Raw genomic sequence first — 21022 nt, 5'->3', positions numbered from 1 at the left:
TTAAAACTCAATTATGATTACGCTGACCAGCAGTTTTTCCAATTACAATAAAAATGACAATTATAATTTTTTCCAATGAAATTACAATTACGTTCTCAATTACTAAATTTCAAATTCACTTAATCACAAATACTGAGCCTTTAATAAATAATCCCTTCAAACGTATGTTTCCTCTTGTGTTAGCTTTCTGTTAGCATGTCTTGTCTTAAATCAGCTGTAAAATACACAAACTAAATATTATCTATCATCCAATGCGTTTTTCATCTCTTCGTCACCTTGTTAAGCTTCCTAATCCAGGAATATATTGCTTTTAATATTTATGTTGTGGAAGTTTGAGCCTTTTTTTCTGTCAGTATACCCCTAGATTTATTTATTTTTTAATAGTAAAATGACCCACAAGAGAACAGGTAAACTTGATATAAAACATAATTTAATAATTGTTAGCTATGAATGTGGGTAAGACAGAACTGTAACATGATTCCACAGGTTTGTGTTTAATTCAATTGTAATAGAATATTCATGCCAATTACATTTAAAGTAAATTATCTGAACTCAATTAAAATTCAACAACAGATTTTTTCAATTGCAATTATAATTACACCCTAATTGTAATTTAATTATCAATTAAGTGATTACAATTACAATTGACCCAAACACTGGTACCTTTATCTATGAGCTGCCTCCATCTTTTTCCCCACTCAGTGAGCTGCTGTGCGTAGGTCTTCTCTATACGAGCCCGCTCGTGGATACAGTTCATTAAGTCGTTACACAGCCGACTGCCATCGTCCACCCGTTTGACCGTCCGTTTGTAGTTACCAACCTGAAAAAAGTAAATGAATCTCTTGAAACTCTGATTAATCACAATAAAATCACAATGTAGTCTGACTAAAAACATAGGAATGTAGGCAATCTTGTATTACTTCAGCCTAAATCACTTGGACAACATCAGAAAGCTCAGAAGTAGGTCAAAGTTGACATTTCATGCTCGCCGAGTTTGTAAATTTATGACGTCTGAACTCATTCTAAAGGCATCACAAATGATAAAACTTGCCGTTTGTGAAGGCAATCGTAAAGAAATGTAAGATATGTCTGGAATTCAAAGAACCATATTAGACCTTAACACACTATGATGCACATAAGTTGAATAAAACATTTTAAAAAATGTCCCACAAAGGGGAAAATAGCAAAGGAACTGCTAAAGATATACAACCCTGAAAGGGAATAAAGAGAGAGATAAAAGTAACAGAAGAGAGAAAAAGAGAATGAAAGAGAGTAAGAATGAAAGAAATCCAGAGAAAAAAATAAAGGTTAAAAATGAAAAAGAATGAATAAGAGAAAGAAAGAAATGTAATATAAATTAAGTTATTGCTAAATGTAGTGAAACATTCAAGTCTTTAACTGTATACATATATATTTAACTAATTTCTGTGCGTTATCAGATGACTTTCTTTTGTTAGATCTTGATTGTTATTATTGCTCCTCACCTCCCAGAAACTGTCACTGGAGACGTCGGTCATGGAGTCGTCGTAGGCGCCCGACATCGCTGTTGCCTTTAGTTAAACTCTGCTGTAGCACGGCCTACAAAACACACACAAAATAAACATAAATAAATATGAGGATTGTTTAAAAGCACAAATTTACGGGAACAAAAGCAACTTCTGTCATACGACACTTGCTTTAATATTGGCAACTTAATGTGTATTGTTTTTTTTTTTTTAAGTACAGATTCTTTTTTTAGGTAATGTAAGTTGAAAGCTGAGAAGAAGCCTTGCAGAACAGCTCAATGTTGACAGGTAGTCAAGGTAAGCCCGTTAGAAGCTGCATAAAATCAGGAGTGACTGTACAAAGGGCTTTTAAAAACAACTAAAGTGGGTCATCCTAAAAAAAACACCCGGTGTTCTCAGTGAGCAAGGTTTGTAACTATGGTGAGTATAATAATAATAAAAAACATTGTGTGTGTAATTCGGAATTAAATTTGCATTAGGAATTGAGTGTTTATAAGGTCAATTTAAAGAGGATTTATTTTTTATTCTGAATTTAAGAGGAATAAAAGCTCTCACTTTTCTATAGCAAAACATACTTATTATGGGCACTGCACTCGTATATACAACGACACAATATTACATTTTCTTATGATTATGTAAGTTTGTCAGAACCAATACATTTTTAATAGTTATACAGTGTTAGAGTGCAGATTGAAACCCTGCCTCTGAGGACCAAAGCTGTGAATCAGACACAGATAAGAAGGTGTGTGTGTGTGTGTTGATAATCGCTGCAGCAGGTGTGGATTTTTAGACACCGTTATTATCCTTCCGCAAACTGACACACAGGAACCCCCCCCCCCCCGCTCTCTCTGTTCTGGCAGAGGGCGACGCTGCTTCCTCTTCTTCACACTGATGACACAGTGGAGCCTCTGTTAGTTCATCACATCAGCCTCACACAGCCTCCATTCATTCAGTCACACTGATGCTGCTGCTGCCCTCACCCTCCAACATCTCAGAGTCACTTTAATGGTACCAATGACTTCTCAGGAAAGACATGATGATATAATGAACATCGACACAGTGCATCGCAGCTTACCAAAGTAATCCCCAAAGTAAAAGCACAAAATTACAGATAATACGCAAAAAACACACTAAATGACTCCGAAAGAAATAAAATAAAATTTTAAAAAAAGACACACAAAAAAGGATAGCAGATATACTGAAAATTACTCCACAAACACAGAAGACAGCTACAAAAATACACAAACACATACTAAGACAACAAAAATAAAGGACTCCAAATACACAAAATGACAACAAAAACACACAAAATGACTCATGATACACAAAACTACAAAAACCACAAAGTCAACAAAAATATACAAACTGAACACAATATTACACAACATTATACTAAGAACACACAAGACCACAAAAATACAGAATGACAATACGACTCAAATATACACAGAAATTACTTTAAACACCCAAAATGTTTACAGAAATATACAAAATAATTCATAACACACACAAAACAACCTTCAAAAAATACACAAACTGTCCCTTTGTTCTTTCCTGTTTTTGATTTTGGCTAAAAATTTTCATTTTGGTCAAATTTGGTGCATCCCTAGTATTAATTATTTTTATAAATGCTGACATTAATGTGGCTCCCACATTTTAGCTGAAGCGACACAAAAATTGCACTATTTACATTTGAATAGCTCAGGGGTTCCCAAACTTTACCCCTTCAGACATGTGCCCCCTACTCCTGCACACTTAAAAACATAATAATGTGATGTCATATACAATGTAGTCATGCCTAAAGTGAATTTAACTATCCTCATCAGGAATAATAATAATAACTAGAATATTTGTATTTGAGGATGCAATTGAGGATGCAGGTGCTGGCCCATGTCGTACTAGATTCAACATTAACATTAGCCTAGCAATAGCATTAGCCTAGCATTAATATTAACCTAGTATTAACGTTAACATCGCATTGAATTTAGCCTAGCAATACCGTTAGCCTAGCAATATAATTAGCCTAGCATTAACATTAACCTAGCAATACCATTAACTTAGCAATAACATTAACATACCAATGGCATTAGCATAGCATTAACATTGACCTAGCATTAGCCTAACACTAGCATTAACCTAGCATTAGCATAAACCTATCAATAATAACTGAGCATTAGCATTAGCATTAGCCAAGCAATAGCATTAGCAATAATGATGCTATTTATATTCTAGTTTCCAATATTGTCAGTGTTTTAATATTCATTCACGTACTTCCATGACAATACGCGTACCCCTGGGGGTACCCGTACCCCACTTTGGGAACCAACTGAATAGCTCAACTTGTCATTCAAACAAAAAGTTCAAATTTGCACAAAGAACTTCATCAGCGTTTAAAATGATAAATGTTCTTGAATGTCCCAAACGTGGCGTACTCATCATACAGATACACACAAGACTCAGTGACCTAATACTAATACTGATAGTATTGCAACCCCTGCCACAATAGCAGACAGGGTTCAGGTAAAGTTTGAGGAACACAGAAGCCAGTTTGAAACATTGCTTTCACCTGCTCTCAAACACATTAAAGGAAAGTGCTGGGAAACCCAATCTGTTCCCTGGAAGTATTTCAGGATCTTAAGGTTTTGGACATCAGACCTGATTTACAGGGAAGGAGCACATTCACATTAATGTGTGATTTTAAATGGCTGATCATCACTGCTTATATCTTGCTTGTCAATTTAAATGATTTCTGCTTACTTTCAGTTTGCCTCTTTTTTTTCTCTATATTTGCCAATCACCTAAATTAACAAAGGTCTTAAAAGCACGCCATTATGTGCTAAGTGGGAAAGTGTTAAAAAAACACAATTTCACTTCCTAAACTAGGAAATGTCCACTTTTCATCAGATTAGAGAAGATGTAAATGAGTGCCAGGTCTGATCACACAGAGCAGCTGAGGGAGACGCTCAGAGGATGCAGGGTGTGGGTGTGTGTGTGTGTGTGTGTGTGTGTGTGTGTGTGTGTGTGTGTGTAACATCAATGGTCAGCTGCCCCCACAGGACTAGCACACAGAGCGTTATTGTGGTCATCATCACAGGCCAAGGAAGGAAAGGAATAACAATCGTCAAACAGTCAAACGCACAATGTAGCGAGTGTGACATTTACACACACGAAGGATGATCATGGTTAAACCAAATAATACTACCTTTTCATTTTTTTAAAATTAGGGACTTATGTCAATTAACTCATGGGGGCGTGTCGACACGTGTATCACAAACCAAAACGTGCAACAGGTGGACACTGTGCAGAAATGAAGTGAGCAAAACAGAGCTCTGTATGGGATAATCTCACCCAAAAATATATTGTGGTACAGCCAACGACGATTTTTGTTCTGGGCAAAGTGGGCGACTGCACATCTATGTGGGGGCGCACTAGGGTGGTTCACAATAAGATGGTATAAGTAAAAGTGTTCCATATTTTGCCAGGTCACATTTTTCCTCGTTCCTATTGACCTTTTGAACATCGGTACCAAAAATGTAGCCAATATAACGTCAGTAAAGGGTGACAGACTTTTTCACTATTTTTATTGCTTAACTGAAGAATGTACAACTTTCACGAGTATCAGAAATTTTAATGCTATTGATAAGTGATTACAGAATCTCTACTGGTCAGTTCTGGTCAGACTCCCCTAAGTAGGCCAGATACCACTGCACTGATAGCATTCACCAAGGTCTCTTCCAGAGGAAGCTCTGTCATTGTTATGACTAGCACTATCATCAGCAACATACAAAACCCTGAGAGTACAGAAAAACATTTAGATTCATTGAGAGAGACAGTGAAAGCCTCTGATTCCCTAAAACCCTTTGACAAATAAACCATGTGTCCGCAATCTGACCAGCAACCCTAAAGCTTGACTCCGTCTCATTCATACAAAACCTCCACAACAGTTGGATGCTCATCTCGAGATCTAAATAGAACAGATAATGAGGTACTTGCAGAGGTAAGTATGGTCATCAATAATAGTATCTCCCTGTATTTATACTAAAAAAACAACATTTTGACTAAGTGTTCCTCCCCTAAATTTGCAGCAATTGACTCCATTTTTGGTAAAGATGTTTACGTCAATTGGAACAAGGCAAAAAAGAAATCTGGCAAAATTTGGTGATAATTAATTTTGTGAACCACCCGAGGGAGCACGAGCAGATTGTCATTAGAACCTTTTAAATCTTAATGCTAACGGTTACTAATCTGTGAATGAGCATTAAAAAAAATGAAAAAATGAACATCCTTAATACGCACAAAAATCATAGCTTTAGTGAACTACCTCCTTTAAATTAAAGTACAGTAATAAAAACTCATGATAACAACAGACCAAGGCCGACAATGTAACCAATCAACCTTTGTTTAGCACATCTTTTTTTATCCAATTCAATTAAGCACAAAGGTCGTCACATTAAAACAAGATCAACACATACGCACACACTTTCATGCATGTATGCACACACAAAAAAAAATAAAAAATAAATAATGCATTAAAATTCTAAAATAAATTTATTTTTTCCATTTTATCATTGTATTATTTATCATTTCTATCATTTAGATTTTTTTTAATTATTTCTTAATTCATCAAATATTGGAACAGATTTCTATTTATTATTAATTAGGGCTGGGACGATACCATTTTGTCACGATTCGATTTAAATTACGATTCTGATTTTACAAGTATTGCGATTCGATATTGACGATTATCACATCAAAATCGAGCAAAACCCAAAGTATACCTGTACTTTAGATTTAAATCGCACAGGTGCAGGTTTAATCTCGGGTGTCGCTTTGTCCGGCAAAAGGCAAATCACAGCTGCTGCTCGTCTTCCTCGTGTGTGCTTTCACCTGATGGTGCATTATCGGACCGCCACTCAGCGGTCGTCCACGAAAATGTGAAAAATACAATAAGAAAAATATTGATTAAATATCAAAAAAAAAAAAAAAAAAAAAAAAAAAAAAAAAAAAGATTCTGGGAAGAAAAATAAATTTTTAAAATCGGCACCCAAAAAAAATTGCGATATATTGTAATATCAATTTTCCCCCCACCCTTATTAATATTATCAGTCGTTGGTGAATTCCCTCTAAGGCCAGATCATATTCAAAATGTAGACTTGAATTTTAAAGCACATAAATATACAAGTGTAGTCTGTAAATAAATGTGTTATCTGCATTGGTTTTAATGAGAACTGGTTTGCAGCTCGTGTCTGTGGTCAATCCCTCAAACATTTTCAGAACCAAACTGTGCAAACATTTTTCAAATAAGCCAACAGTAAGTCACTCTGCAAATTTGAACAGCTTTGCTTGTCTGCAGTTCAAAGCGATTTGTCGCTAACTTTGTGGCCTGGATGAACCTCACTTATCTTACTTTACAACCAAGCTGAGGTCATTTATTTATTCATTTGGAACACATTTTCCGAAACAGAACCTTCCTCCTGCTCCACTATGATGTGACCAAAACAACTGGGCGGACATGTTTCTACTTCAACTGCTGCCACACACGACGTGACACATGGAGAAGCCGCAGACGTTTGCAGCCACACACATCAAACACTGCAAAGAAGAAAAGAGCTACACCGCAACACAATTCACTGAGTGCAGCTACGAGCTACTAAGTGACTTAAGGTCAAATCAGTTGATATTATTAAACATAAAGACATGCATGAAGTTGATATTGGCTCGTGATGAGGAATACTCAGTGGTTTGTGTTTAAAAATCACAGTTATAGGCTTAAAGTAATGAATGCATGATTCGTTGATTTGGAGTTTGGAAAGCTATCCAAAGAAATAAAAGGTTCTTATGATCTATGTTGATGAATACGCATGGTTTATACATTTTCTAATGCAACATTTACCCTTACTTAAGTAGTTACATTACTGTAATAGAGTTGTTTTCATGGGTACTTGTACTTCTTTGAGTACATTTTTAAATCAGTAATTTTACTTTTACTTAAGTACGATTTAAAATAAGTAATTTGTTACATTTCTAAAACCAACCGTTACCGAGTAAATATTTTTTTTTTTTTACCAGACAGCAATCAAATGCATCACATCATTAGCCGACCAATCAGATTAAAGGTAATGCATAGTGCCAACACAGCATCGAATGGAGGTTATAAAGTTCATAAATGTAGCTATACTTAGAGACTTTTGAATTGAATTCATTGGTGTTATTTTATGGAAAAAAGAACTGTACATTTTGACAAACCTTTGTGTAAAATAACTTAAGCTCCAATTGTGCCAGATTTGGTCCCTTCCTTTATAAGTTTATACATGAGATGTTTACTGTATGTAAGGGAACCATAGCAAGATTTATTACCAAAGAAAAACGAGGGGGGTGAAAGTCACTACTAACTTTTATTTTGAGTACTATTTACTTGTACTTGAGTATTTTATGTGACTTACTTGTACTAACTTGAGTACAATTTCAATCAAGTAACAGTACTTTTACTTGAGTAGGATATATCAGTACTCCTCCCACTTTTGCATATCAGTGTTCTTATCTTCAGTCATAATCAAGTTAAATTAAGCAGATTTTAAACAGGTATGCTAAAAAAAAAAAAAGGTCAGAGTATTTTTTTCGTGCTTAACCCTAAAACATCATCGGCGGGTGATTTTACATTATTTTGATGAAGTTGTGTTTGTCAGAGTGTCTTGGGTTCCAGGGTAGCTTCAGCATCTTCTCTCATGTTCTCCTACTCTAAAGTCAACTTTCTCCTACAGGCACATGTTAGGGTCATTTTCACCCGGCAATATTGATAGTGTCCCGTTATTACTATCCTGTATGTACAGACTGCATCTAAGGAATAAAGAGAGTAAAATTGGTCCTGAAATTTCCATGCCATCTTTATTTAGTCTAGTAGTAGTAGTCAATACCACAAAGTGATTTCCAAGGAAATTCATATGGTGATAAAAATATTTTAATCAAGTGATCATTTTTTTCCAATGGAAAAATGTCGTTTTTTGATTCACTCTCCTGCAGCTGTTCATGCGTTAAGGAGACAATGCTTTCACCAGGGAAGCCTCAAATGCCCCAGAAATGGGTGGACCAAAGACCAAGTTTTTTTTAAAGAAATTTTTGTTCTTACATTGTCAATTTTTAAGTAATTTTGGTTAATATTTTTAGAGTTCACCGATGGTAGTTTTTTTTTTTTTTCATTTTGCTAGACATGGCACGCAACTCTAATTTGTCATCTATTGTCATTCTGATATATTTTGATTATTTTTACTTTTTATTGGGTATAATATATTGGGTAAAAATTTCCAGGCAATAGTGAGGGCTTTACTAATTTTAGCAATAGTGCTCTAGGGTTAAATGTGTAAAAACTAAAAGCATGTTACAGCTAGATTAATTTCAACACAAAGTGTGGGCTGAACAAAATCAGATTATTTTGTTCAGCCCACGACAACATTAAGAATCCAGCCCAATGAAGGATATTTAGCATTTGTTTACAGGTGCTGTTTATACTGCTAAAAACATTAATGAGATACAGTATTTTATCAGCAACAAATCAAACTGTGAACATGTAGCAACACTGTGTCCAAACTACATGTCAAACAGCCTTATGTAATGGTTAGTTTGTCTGTGAAATCTCAGATTTTTACACATGCAAAAAGCCCACAGGAACAACATCTGCACAGCCTCAGCTCTGCAGGTCATGGGGGGGGGGCGAGAACCCAAGCTAAAAAAAAAAAAGAACTGTAAACAATGCTGTTGACTAAGCTCGGGTCTGAAGTCTAATCCTAGCTTTTTGCATTGTTAGCAGAAAAAGAATACATGAAAGGTGACAGTGCATTCTATAATGTCTTTATATGATATTATAATGTTGCAGTCACTTAAAATTTCAATAATATGCAAGTTTGACCTTTTAACAAAATGCAAACTTATCTAAATGACAGAAACTTGGCTGAACCCACTTCTTAGATTACATTTTGGACAATTACATAAGCAAGAGCAACAGTGACATCCACTGAACGTTGATAACAGACAGCACTGAGCACGCAGGAATTTGGCTGCTGACAACAATCCACGATAGAAAGAGAACAAATGCATTCCTGAGTGTGCGACCGTGACTGAAGTGAGCCTTGGCATGTTCAACAATCTCCCACACTGTCCCTGCTCATTGAAGCCATAGTGCAGCAACATAACACTACAGCTAAACGTGCACATTTCAGGAAGGAGTGGAAAACAAACCCGACTATAAAGTGACAGTGAACGACAGAGTAGCACGCCGTCATTTTCAGGATTATTCTTTTCTTACCCAGAAAGCACCAGCAGCACCCTGTCTATTCACACCGTGTCTATGTTTATGTTCTTGTGGAGGCTGTCACACACACTATGGTTTCATCAATGCAGCCAACAAACAGGAAACACACACACACACACACACACACACACACACACACACACACACATCTGACAGGCACATGCACGCCTGGCCTGAAGCGGTTTGTGTTAATGTCAGTGAGGGAGGAGGACCTTTAAGACAGTCTCTGTGTGGAACACAATGATTCCAGAACAGTTGGAGACATCGTCAATGCAGGTTTAATCATATTAATAACACTTGACATTGCTATTAATCAAAAAATATATCTAAAAAGAAAACTACATGTACTATTTTGATAAACTTATTCTCGACATATTTCAAAATAAATAATGTATTTAGTTTGTTATCGGAACCAGCAAACACTTAAGAAAACTGAAAAACAAGCCTAACATTGTTGGGAAACAATGCTAAGAGATATCGAAATCAAAGGCAACATCCCATGCAGCTCCCGGCCCCCAAAACAAATACACAAAATGACTGAAAAAAAAAAACAACAAAACCATACAGAATGTAAAAAAAAACCAACAAAAAAGACACACACCATGGGCCTGTACTACAAAGCTGAATAAGTATATCCTGGATTTATCTCCGTTAGCGGGCTTTACCTAACCAAACATTCTCCGTCAGAGATCACCTGTCCTATGAAGCACGATATAAATACGTTCACTTAGGGGAGGTGATTTCAGACAGGCTACTGTGGAAATGGGCGGAGATTGCAGCATCAGACCAATCAATAATTACAGAGAAACTGTAGAGCAACTTACGTCACAATGGAGGAATAATTCTTTAAAAATATGAAGAATTAAAATACACAAGCAGGAAGATTCTGACACTGTTAATGCGTAAAAGCGTGAGATTATCAAATATTAATCCATGGACTTTATACTTTATTACAGCAGACATGTTTCTATTCAGGTAGACCTCCTCAATGTATCACACACACACTGGGATGAGACCACACTGTTTCACTGTCGTGTGTGAATGAATGAAATTATGAATTCGTTTTTTCGTCTGCAATACGGAATGTGTCAGAAACAGGCTTCATCAGCTGTATATAGATCAGTCCATCAGATGTAAATCTATACAAAGGATTAATTTATCCAATAATAATCTTTCTTTGCTAAACCCAGCTGTTAGATCTGAGCCAACCAGGATCTTCTAACAATGGGATGCTAATTTTCCAAGAGAACTGATTGGTCAGGAGGCGGGGCTTTAGTACTCACTCAGATCTTATCCACTTCATAACCTGGTCCTGCCTACAGTCCCATTTTGTAAAATAATCGTGAATCCAGTATCTTGAATCAAATCGTATCGGGAGTTGAGTGAATCGGTACATCCCTAACTTTAATACTTTCTACATTCTACAAAATAATGCAATTCTGTTGTTACAAAGTGGAACCAGCAAACACTTAGATTTTCTTTAAATTGACTGAAAAACAAGCCCCATCACTGTTGGGAAACACTTCTGAGAGACACTGAAATCAGAGGCCACAAAGCTCTCGACCCCCAAAACAAATACACACAATGACTCTGAAAACAACAACAAAAACAGAGAATGTAAATAAAAAAAGGCACACAAATTTATTCTAAAAAAAAAATCCACAAACTTACTCTAAAAACATCCACCCTAAAAGCATTAGACTGTTAACTTCACACCACATTTCTCCACATTTATCAGTATTATCAACATGAAACTATGCTTTGGAAAAGATTTCTCCTGAGACCTACTGGGGTTGTTTTTCACTTCCTTATACCTACTGGAAACTTCCCGCTTTGTGTGGAAGATTGTAACATGAAACCAACACCCTTTGGTTTTCGAGGCGAGCAGTTATTAAAAACATGAACTAAACTACGTGCAGATACTGACAAAACAGTCACGCTGAGAAAGTTTTAGTTTACTTGTCAATGTCATAAACTCAGGAAAATTGTGTATCTGGCCAGGGTGGATTTTTTTTTTCTTCCTGCTTTTCACTTCCTTCACTGAACAAAAGCCCTGTGGTACCTTGCAGGAGTGCTGTGGAGCTGATCCAAAGCTCTAAAAAGCACTTTCACAGCAGGTGTTGCTAAATCCTGACCAGGCAGAGAAAATGAGGAGGAAACATAGAATAACTCTAGTGTTTCTTTGCTGTGTGCACAGGCTTGAGGCCCAGATGAGTCCACAGTGATCACACTGAGCCGTGACCTTGGTTTTCTTTCACTGTCGATCATTCCTCATGTGAACTCGATGGCTGCTGCCCTCACAGAAAGAATGCAGAGCTTCGTTGTCAGACGTCACCTATAGGTCTGTGGCCAGCACCAGAAAAAAAGTGGATACCCCTCCCCATAATAGAACAAAACACAACTGTCATTTTTTTTTTTTTTTGAAAGATATAAGCGAGAAAACAGTTCATGTGGTCACCGGAATTGGTGGCAGGAAAGTTTTTGAGCCCATTTTACTGATATACCCTGGTAAAATAATACTTTCGGCAAAACAAAACAAATATTGTGTGAATATAGATCCCCTAACTTGATGGGTTTTCGATAAATCGCAAAAAATCGCCAAGTTAGGGCACTATATTCACGCGAGGGCTGGGCGATATGGACCAAAACTCATATCTCGAAGTATTTTCTGAATATAGTGATATACGATATATATCTCAATAATTTTATTTCAAATAAAGTCTTACCAGAAAGACAATTCTAGGTTAAATGTGATGTTACTGACAAACAGCTGCAGAATATGTGCCACTTTAGTCTTTTTCTCCTCTAAGGGACAGCACGTGTGAGTGACATCTGTAGCGTGGCTTGTTATGGGGAAGGTCTGGGTTAGAATTACCTGTGCTTTTTATGCTGTTCAGAGAAGGAAGGAAAGCAGCGACTCATAAAACAAGTATTTCAAAACAAAATATATACATATATATATATATATATATATATAGGCGATAGAAAACTCGATATATCTTGAATCTCGATATATCTCCCAGCTCTAATTCACACAATTTTTGAGTCTTCTTGTCAAAAGTATTATTGTATGATCTTGGGGGATGGACTGAAATGACTTTAAGACCTTAAATAATACTCTGCTGTGTATAATGACGATGGTATGGAGAACATTATTCCCATTTACTTTGTCACTTTTTGTCATCTGATGGCCAAAAGAGATTTAGAAGCAACATGAATTGTTTTGTTGAAGATGTTTCTCATCATTGTTGACATTTTGGTACCAAATATGACATATTTGAAGTAAATTTATTTGACAATTATGTGTTTTTGATAAATCGCTAAAATGTAGGGGTGGGAACCTCTGGGTACCTCGCGATACGATACATAGCTCACGATAACGATTATCTCACGATATGAAAATACTGTGATTATCGATATATTGGTCAGAAATCTACGATAATCTATGACATAAGAAAAAAAAAGATTAAGTGAAAAATTACAATTTGTATTTCATATCTCTGAAAGACAATACATTGAAAAAGTGTCCTATAAAGAGTGACACTATTTAACAATATATTGGTTCCTTCAGCAAACAGTGAAAAAGAAGACGTACCTGCACATTTTAGTGAAAAAGCAGAAAAGGTTTTGAAAAAAAAAAAAAAAAAACATCGCTACGTGAGCATATTGATAATCGATCGTGCGAAAAAAAAAAACACATAACGATATATCGCCGTATCGAGATATCGTCACACTCCTACTAAAATGCGTTTAAAAATATCCCTGCCAACATTCTGGAGACCAAAAGAATAATTTTCTTACTTCTTATATCTCATACTTTCAAAAAAAATACAGTTGTGTTTTGTTCTACCATGGGGAGGGAGGGGTATTGCCCCAAAAAAGGCCCTTTTGAGATATGGCCATGAACCCTGGGTTCAACTGTAGCCTGGATTAGAACTGAATATTCTTTCACCCTGTGGAACAGGAACAATAACGTTTGTTCCACATGTTCAGGCTCTTTCCACTGGGGTACGTCAGCAGCGTGAGCAGGAACATAATGGAGGGAAACTCTCTCAGGTTAGGGAGGAAAAAGGAGATTCTGACATCATTCGTGGGCAATCCCTGGATTTGTAAAAACTCTGCTTCTGACCTTTCTGTGTGATGGTGTTAAACTAACACTGCAGGAGTTTTTGGGGAAAAACATCAACATATGACATGGATAAGACAAACAAAGGCAACTTTAAGATGTGACGATTCTGAACTTACAAGACATGCAAATTAAGGCTGCACGTCACAAGCAACTCAAACACAGCAAAAACAAACATGTTGCAGCAACGTGATTGTCATTAAAACGAGCAACGAATCCCCTGCAAGTTAAAGGGCAACAAAGCAGCAAATGCTTACGGTATTTGCTGAAAAACTTGTCACTTTTTATCCATTATTATACGCTTTTATTATTACTTTTGCTTACATAAATGTGATTTTTACATATGGATGCACCAAAATAAATTCTTACCTATAATCGAAAACCAAAAATGAAAAAACCAAGGCCAAAAACCGAGAGAAATTATGCAAATCATTAGTTCCATTGCATTTATGGCTTTGAATGTGTACTAACCTCACTCAGATTGAAACATTGCAATTGTATAAATTAAACAAATAATTCAAACAATAAATTCATTAAAAATATGAAAATATTTATTGAGCACCAACATTCCAACAATGCAAAGTATGAAATAAAAAAATAAAATATTTAACTTGACCCACTAATACATCCAAAAATGTTCAATGGCCGGAGTTTTTGTGCATCGGTATTTTTACATGATGCGTTTGTTTATTTAAGGATTAATAGCCCCTTGAAATAAATCTCATGAAAATATAAACATTCAACTAAGTGATAACAAGTTAAACAGTCAGACGGGCGTCTTTTATCACAGTAGGAGCGTCATGGCTACGTCACATTATCAACATTCATGTCAGCATTCAGAATAATGACCAACGTCTTCATTTTGAATATTTTTCTGTTATTTTTGTTGTCATCTTGTGTGTTTTTGGAATTATTTTGTGTATTTTTCTGTCATTTTGTAAGTTCAAGTTACAAAAGTGTGTTTTTGATAGGGTTGTCCCAATCCGATATCGATATCGGTCCGATGTCAGCCTGAAAACAATTATCGGATATCAGATTCAAATTTCCATTTCTTTTGGTTGTTTTTTTTTTTTTTTTTTTTTTTTTGCAATTTATGTTTTGTTTATTCTATTGAATTGTAGAATACTGTAGATATTATGTTGAAGGTTAAAATGAATGTAACCAATTGGTTAATAATAAATGGGTCAGTCATACTGTTGCTGACTACTGTTCTCTGTTTGAGTAACATCACAGGATCAAGCCTTTTCTAACATTCCACACTACAAAATAAGTAATTATTATTTTTCTAGTAAAGAAAATAAAAAAGTATGTATGATTCAGGCTGATATCAGACCAATATCGGTATCTGCCAATACGCAAGGCTGCAATATCGGTATCATATCGGAAAAAAAAAGTTCTATCGGGACATCCCAACAAAGAACTTTAGAGTTTTGTGTGTTGTCCTTCATTTTTGTTGTCAATTTGTGTGTATTTCATCTAATTTTGTGCATTTCTCTCTCATCTTGTGTGTTTTTGCTGTCCTGTATGTTTTTTGAGTCAATGAATATTTGTTGTCATTTTCAATTAATTTTTATGTATTTTAGTCGCCGTTTTGAAATTTTTTATGTTTATGTTTTGTTGTCATCTTGTGTGTTTTTGCTGTTCTGTGTATTTTTCTGTCATTTTATGAGTTCAAGTTACAAAAGTGTGTTTTTGAAGAAATGTTTTTCGTCGTCGTTTATAATATTCTTCTGTTATTTTATGAGTTTTCATAATAACTATGTGATTTCTGTGTAGTTTTTCTGTCATTTTGTGGATTTAGCTCAGGTGCTGCACATATCCTGACCATGTCTGACGTTAAAGGTTATCTCCTTCCTCTCATGTATAAATCATGCTCCCCACAACAAGACCACAAAAAGAGGAACCAGCAATATTTTCACTACTGCTTTACAATCCACCTCATACACACACACACACACTTAAACATCTCCTACATGACTATCAATGGTTGACATCCTAGGTATTACGTACATCCTTTGTTGGAAAATATGGAGTAAGACTCGAAAGAATAATGCATATTACGTTACAAAAGTCCTCCAATAGAAACTATGATAAATAAACCTTTTTTGTATTTCCTTCTGTCATGTCTAACCTAAAATATTCAGTGTCACACTTTTCTTTTCCTTGTGAAAAAACTGCTGCAGTTTTTGTCATAATAATACTATGCAGTCCAATAATAATATTTTTTTTTAAATCCAGTTTGACTGGAAAGAAAGTGAAAACTGTCGTTGAGTGTGTGCGCAGTGGTTGTTTCATATTCACCCAGACCAGGGGTCTGCAACCTTTACTCTCAAACTAGGAGCCATTTAACCTCATCTCACCTGAATTAAAGTCCTCCTGGAGCCAAAACCTTCTCAATGAAGACAACAGTGTATTAGACTCTACAGTTAAAATTATAGAGAATAATGTTTGATTTAATTGGATTTGATTTGTATTGATCATGTAAAAGGCAACTTAAAAACTGTTTAAAATTAAATTCAATTAAACAACATTAAGAAATAACAACAAAACAGTATCTTGGATCTTTAAATTCTTACGCTTCTCTGTTTACATGAACACAATGTTATATAAAGAAGTTCATGTACAGTATTTGTATTGCTACAAAAAATAACTTGAATTTGATAACGCATGATCGTGTCGGTCAACACATGCTAATTGCTCATTTCTTGCCACACATAAATCATGCATATTTAACAGGTACATTGGTGGTTAAATTAATCTGTCCCCACACAATTAAAATCTCTAATTTCTCCCAGAATAGTGTTTTTGTTGGTTTAATTATCTTACCAGAAATATAACTTAAACTTAGTCACAGGTGCAGGAAAGTTGATGGTCTGTAGATGTTGCAGGAGGTGAAGGCGGCCGAGTCATTGCACAATGTGATTTATTTTAAAGTTGACAAATTGTTATATCATGATTTTATTTGTAACTAATCATTAAAAGCCTCTGTAAATATATATATATATATATTTTTTTTTTAAAGCTATAGGGAGCCATTGCAAAAGAGTCAAAGAGCCACTTGAGGGTCCAGAGCTGCAGGCTGCAGACCCCTGGCCCAGACGTTTTAATCCTAATGGTGGCTTTTCAGGTGATGGATATAGAAAGTTGGGGTTTACTTTTTTTGCTACTTTATGAAACATAATACAACAGGAAATATGTCATCTTCCTCTGAAACTCTGAAAAAACTCCTTATTAGCAACTTTATTTGGTTAGCTTGTAAGGACCGCATAGGTACCTACATGTGTGTCACCCAGCAGGGGTGAGCCAACCCTTTTTAAATGTCATTTATTGTGCAGAACCTGGTCACAGAGGATATAAAATCATTTAATTATGGTCATTTTTCTTTCGTAGTACTGTTTTATTAATGGAGCTGTAATTGTGAATGGGAGATATCATGCCTATATGAGGTGATCAGGTCGCGGGCGCGAGGGGCGCATAGTGTTGTGACGTCACACGCCAACTTGACAGCAATACCGTGGAGTTTACCTCTTTGTGGATTGTACCGTTGGGGTTTCCTCGATCATCCATTGACGGGTAGAACAAGGCTTCGCGGAGCTGCTGGGATCATCTGGTTCGACTTCGGATGCACGGGAGGGCAGCTGCTTGGTGTTTGTGAGTAACCGGGCTGCCTATGGCCCCATAGCCAGCTACCTGTTGCTACAAGTGTGTTCATTTTACCCCGTAGAACCGAGCCTGCGGTGGGAACAAGGCGTCGGGGTTTGGACTTCAGCGTGCATGGACTTTTGATGGACTGCTAAACTATAGTTTTTCTCGCGCCATAGAGCGTAGTTTTGTGTTTGTTTTTTTGTTTGTATATGGGTTTACGCTCGAGCGTTTGGGTGGGATGTGCTTTAAACTGCCTGAAATACAAGGCTAATACCTATAAGCCAAAGCTATTTTTATGTGTTAATGTGTGTGTTGGCATTCATCCCTGCTGGTAGACCGATCCGTCCGTTACCTGAAAGTGTGTTGTAGCTTTATTGCCTTGGAAAAGACAGGTGAATCGTTACAAGCTTAGCATGTACAGTAGTAGCAAAACGAGTACGACTATGGAATATGGTCGAGTTATGAGTTGAAAATGTCTTATCAGACCAAAAAAACATGATGAAATAAGGGGCTGATTATTATTGTGCATCTCTAGAATCCTCTTACAATAATTCTTTTCTATTTCAGGAAAAATGGGATAGGTTGAACAAAGAAGAACAGCAGAAAACAAAGCTTCTTTGAAGGGAATTCCCAGCACCTCTTTAAACTGGATGTGACACATTTAAGATGCAAATGTGTTTTTGTTTCGTTATCCATAGCTTTGCTTTCTGTTGTGAAGAGCCGTGTTGATATACTGCATGTGAGGAAATAACAGCTTCAGGCCACAGTAAAAGCTCCCTACCCTCTGCAGCAGGCTTAAACAATGTATACTCAATGTTATTTATCAAATTTTACTGTATATTTCATTCATTTTCTATCAGTTTTATTACATTAGCCAACAAACTGTAACTTTATTTCAAAACATCTTCATTCAAAAAAAACACGGTTGCATTTAAAGTATCTAAATAATTTCTGGTCATTTTTAAGTCTTCAATTGCAATGTTTAATCTAAATAAATTATGAGTATTGGGAAATGTTCTTTGATTTGGTTCTTGGTTTGTTTTAAAGAAGTGGTAGCAGGAGTGAAACCAGTGACCACTTTTAATGTATTTTTGCAACATTACTTACACTTATGCCACTTCTCCATCATATTATATTGACATAAACCTTTTCCACCTCTTTTCCCACCTAAAGTCACATATATTGACCCATTATTGTCACTTTTAACCTCTTTTTACCATATTTCATGCTTATTTTTGACAATTTAACCACATTCACGATTTGTCATGCCCATTGCCAGTTTAAACTACTTGTTCCTACTTTTTAAATTCCATCACCCCGTCCCCCCTCCCTCCATTTCCGCCACTTTTAAGCCAATATTGACACTTTGGACCCTTTTTACCACTTTCTGTCCATTTCTGGCAACTCTAATTTGTAAATTTTAACCATTTTCTGTGGTTTTTAAAATCTAATTTCACCACCTTTTCCACCATTTTTGGCCACTTTTAACCCATTTTATTTCTGATTATTGATGCAAATGATAATACCCTTAATGTATAAAAGTGGATGTTATTCAGATAAATAAACAAATGTGGTTGTCACAGATTCATAGAACAATGCACCATAATTTCATATAAATATATATGTTACCTTGTTAGGCTTCCTAATCAATGAAATTATAAGTTATTATTTTTGGTGTAGGTGTCTTAGCCTTTTTTGTGTTGATGTATTTATTTAAATAAAATGTGGGAAAACTTGATATGAAACATATTTTGTTAACTGTTAACTATGTGTGTGTAGAACTGTACATATAACTTACATGGTTCCCCAGTTTTGCGTTAAATTACAATTTCATAGAATTTTCATGGCAACTATAATTACAAAGTAAATTATATAAACTCAAGTATAATTTAATTACGATTATGACAGCAAGTGATTATGTAAATTACAATTACGATATAATTGTAATTAATTATCAATTCCGTGAATACAATTATAATTGACTCCAACCCTGATGTACACAATGACTCATGTTTTCTCAGTCATTTTTACTTTATCCCGCGGGCCAATTTTGACTTCTAAAAGGGCCGGATTTGGCCCGCGGGCCTTGAGTTTGACATATAAATGAACCAGAGTGGAGTCTGTCGTTATTCTGGACTTGTCAAACCTGCCCCGCCCTTCATCGGTGAGACGTTCAATGTCCCCCAGTCTGGATTATTAACCAGGTTTACCTAAACCAGAACACTTAAGCCATTGGTTTTTAATTCATTAATACATTTAAAAGCTTCACCTTTATGTGACATTTTAAAGCCTTTAACACGAATAACTCGCACGACGGGTTACAGACACCAACACTGAAAACCGTTATTTGACATTTTAGCCAAAAACTACGACACACACGAGCCTCGTTAGTCGGTTAAACTTAACATTCTAGCTCAATATTAACTTTATGTTAATTAACCTTTCCTCTCATCAGGAAGTAAAGTGAACTCAGCGTCCAGTTAGCTCATGTTAGCAGACTAGCTTCACGAGAAAAAAAAAAAAAAAAAAGTTAGTTTAACAGTCATATAAACTTCCGTGTGTTGACTTACCGGGGCGAGTTGATTCCTCTGCGCGGTTCGTGTGACGGTGAGTGGGTAAAAGTCACCGTGCTACCGGTTTCCAGCTCCTTTCTCCAGTTTTCGGCTCCACAGCCGCACCGACAGACTGATACCGCCGTCCCCGCTGCTGAGCGCGTCCCCGTGGAGGTTTTCACAATAAGAGTCGCCGGGTCGAATGGGTCTCACTTTCAACTTAGTGTCTGGGATGTTCAAATATTATTTTTTTCCCTGATGTCTTTAAAATAAAAGTCTAGTCAGTATATCTCGCGAAGGGTTTTCAGTGAATTAGGGAAACAAAAGTCTGTAAATGTACGTGCGCCCTTAATATGAAAGGTACTGTGTCATCAGTTGTTACTTTTGACAGGTGTTGTCAACCTAGGGGTCGATATCCCATTTGGGGTCGCAAGACACTGGGAGGGGGTCGTCAGATGCTTTCAAGAAACTACAAACAATTTGAGCCCATTTTTGGTTATTTTTATATTTGAGAGATGTAGAGCTCAGTACAAAGTAAATGTCTGTCTTTCGAACCGGTGTCATGGTCTGAGTTTACATCCGTACTGAGATTGTAACCTTAACCCCAACATAATCCAATAAACAAATAAAACACTTGTCAGTTCACTTTGAAAACAAAAAAGAATATATTTATTTTTAGCAAAAATTCATTTTTTGGTAGTGCGCATATATGCGCATATACAATCTCAGTACAATGCGCACTCAGCATTATTTCTCACTCTTTCTCAGACCGGAGAGATGCAGAGTTCAGCACTGCAGCAAACAATTTATTTTTACCCTTGTTTCCACCAAATTTTCCATATTTTAACCTATTTCCATCACCTTTTCTTGCCATATTTTTGCTAATTTT

At 36.0% G+C, this 21022-nt stretch overlaps 1 protein-coding gene across 7 annotated transcripts in view; it reads right to left on the bottom strand.

Annotated features, from left to right (window-relative positions):
* pacsin2 (protein kinase C and casein kinase substrate in neurons 2) overlaps positions 1-20323 on the bottom strand; it is a 36361-nt gene extending 16038 nt beyond the window's left edge. For 2 of the 7 annotated variants that reach the window (XM_028449800.1, XM_028449801.1), the window contains exons 1-3: positions 20152-20320; positions 1485-1578; positions 664-820 (exon numbers count right to left, since the gene is read on the bottom strand). In XM_028449800.1, the coding sequence (XP_028305601.1) occupies positions 664-820; positions 1485-1541 (214 nt within the window). In that variant the 5' untranslated portion in view covers positions 1542-1578; positions 20152-20320. Of the gene's footprint in view, positions 1-663; positions 821-1484; positions 1579-20151 lie in introns of all 7 variants that reach the window. The other 5 variants (XM_028449799.1, XM_028449802.1, XM_028449803.1 and 2 more) reach the window with 4 other exon arrangements.
* Between the last annotated feature and the right edge of the window lie 699 nt (positions 20324-21022).

This window comes from Gouania willdenowi, chromosome 6 (assembly GCF_900634775.1).
Source record: "Gouania willdenowi chromosome 6, fGouWil2.1, whole genome shotgun sequence".
NCBI classification, from domain to species: domain Eukaryota; kingdom Metazoa; phylum Chordata; class Actinopteri; order Blenniiformes; family Gobiesocidae; genus Gouania; species Gouania willdenowi.
This window is presented reverse-complemented; position numbering and strand designations above follow the sequence as displayed.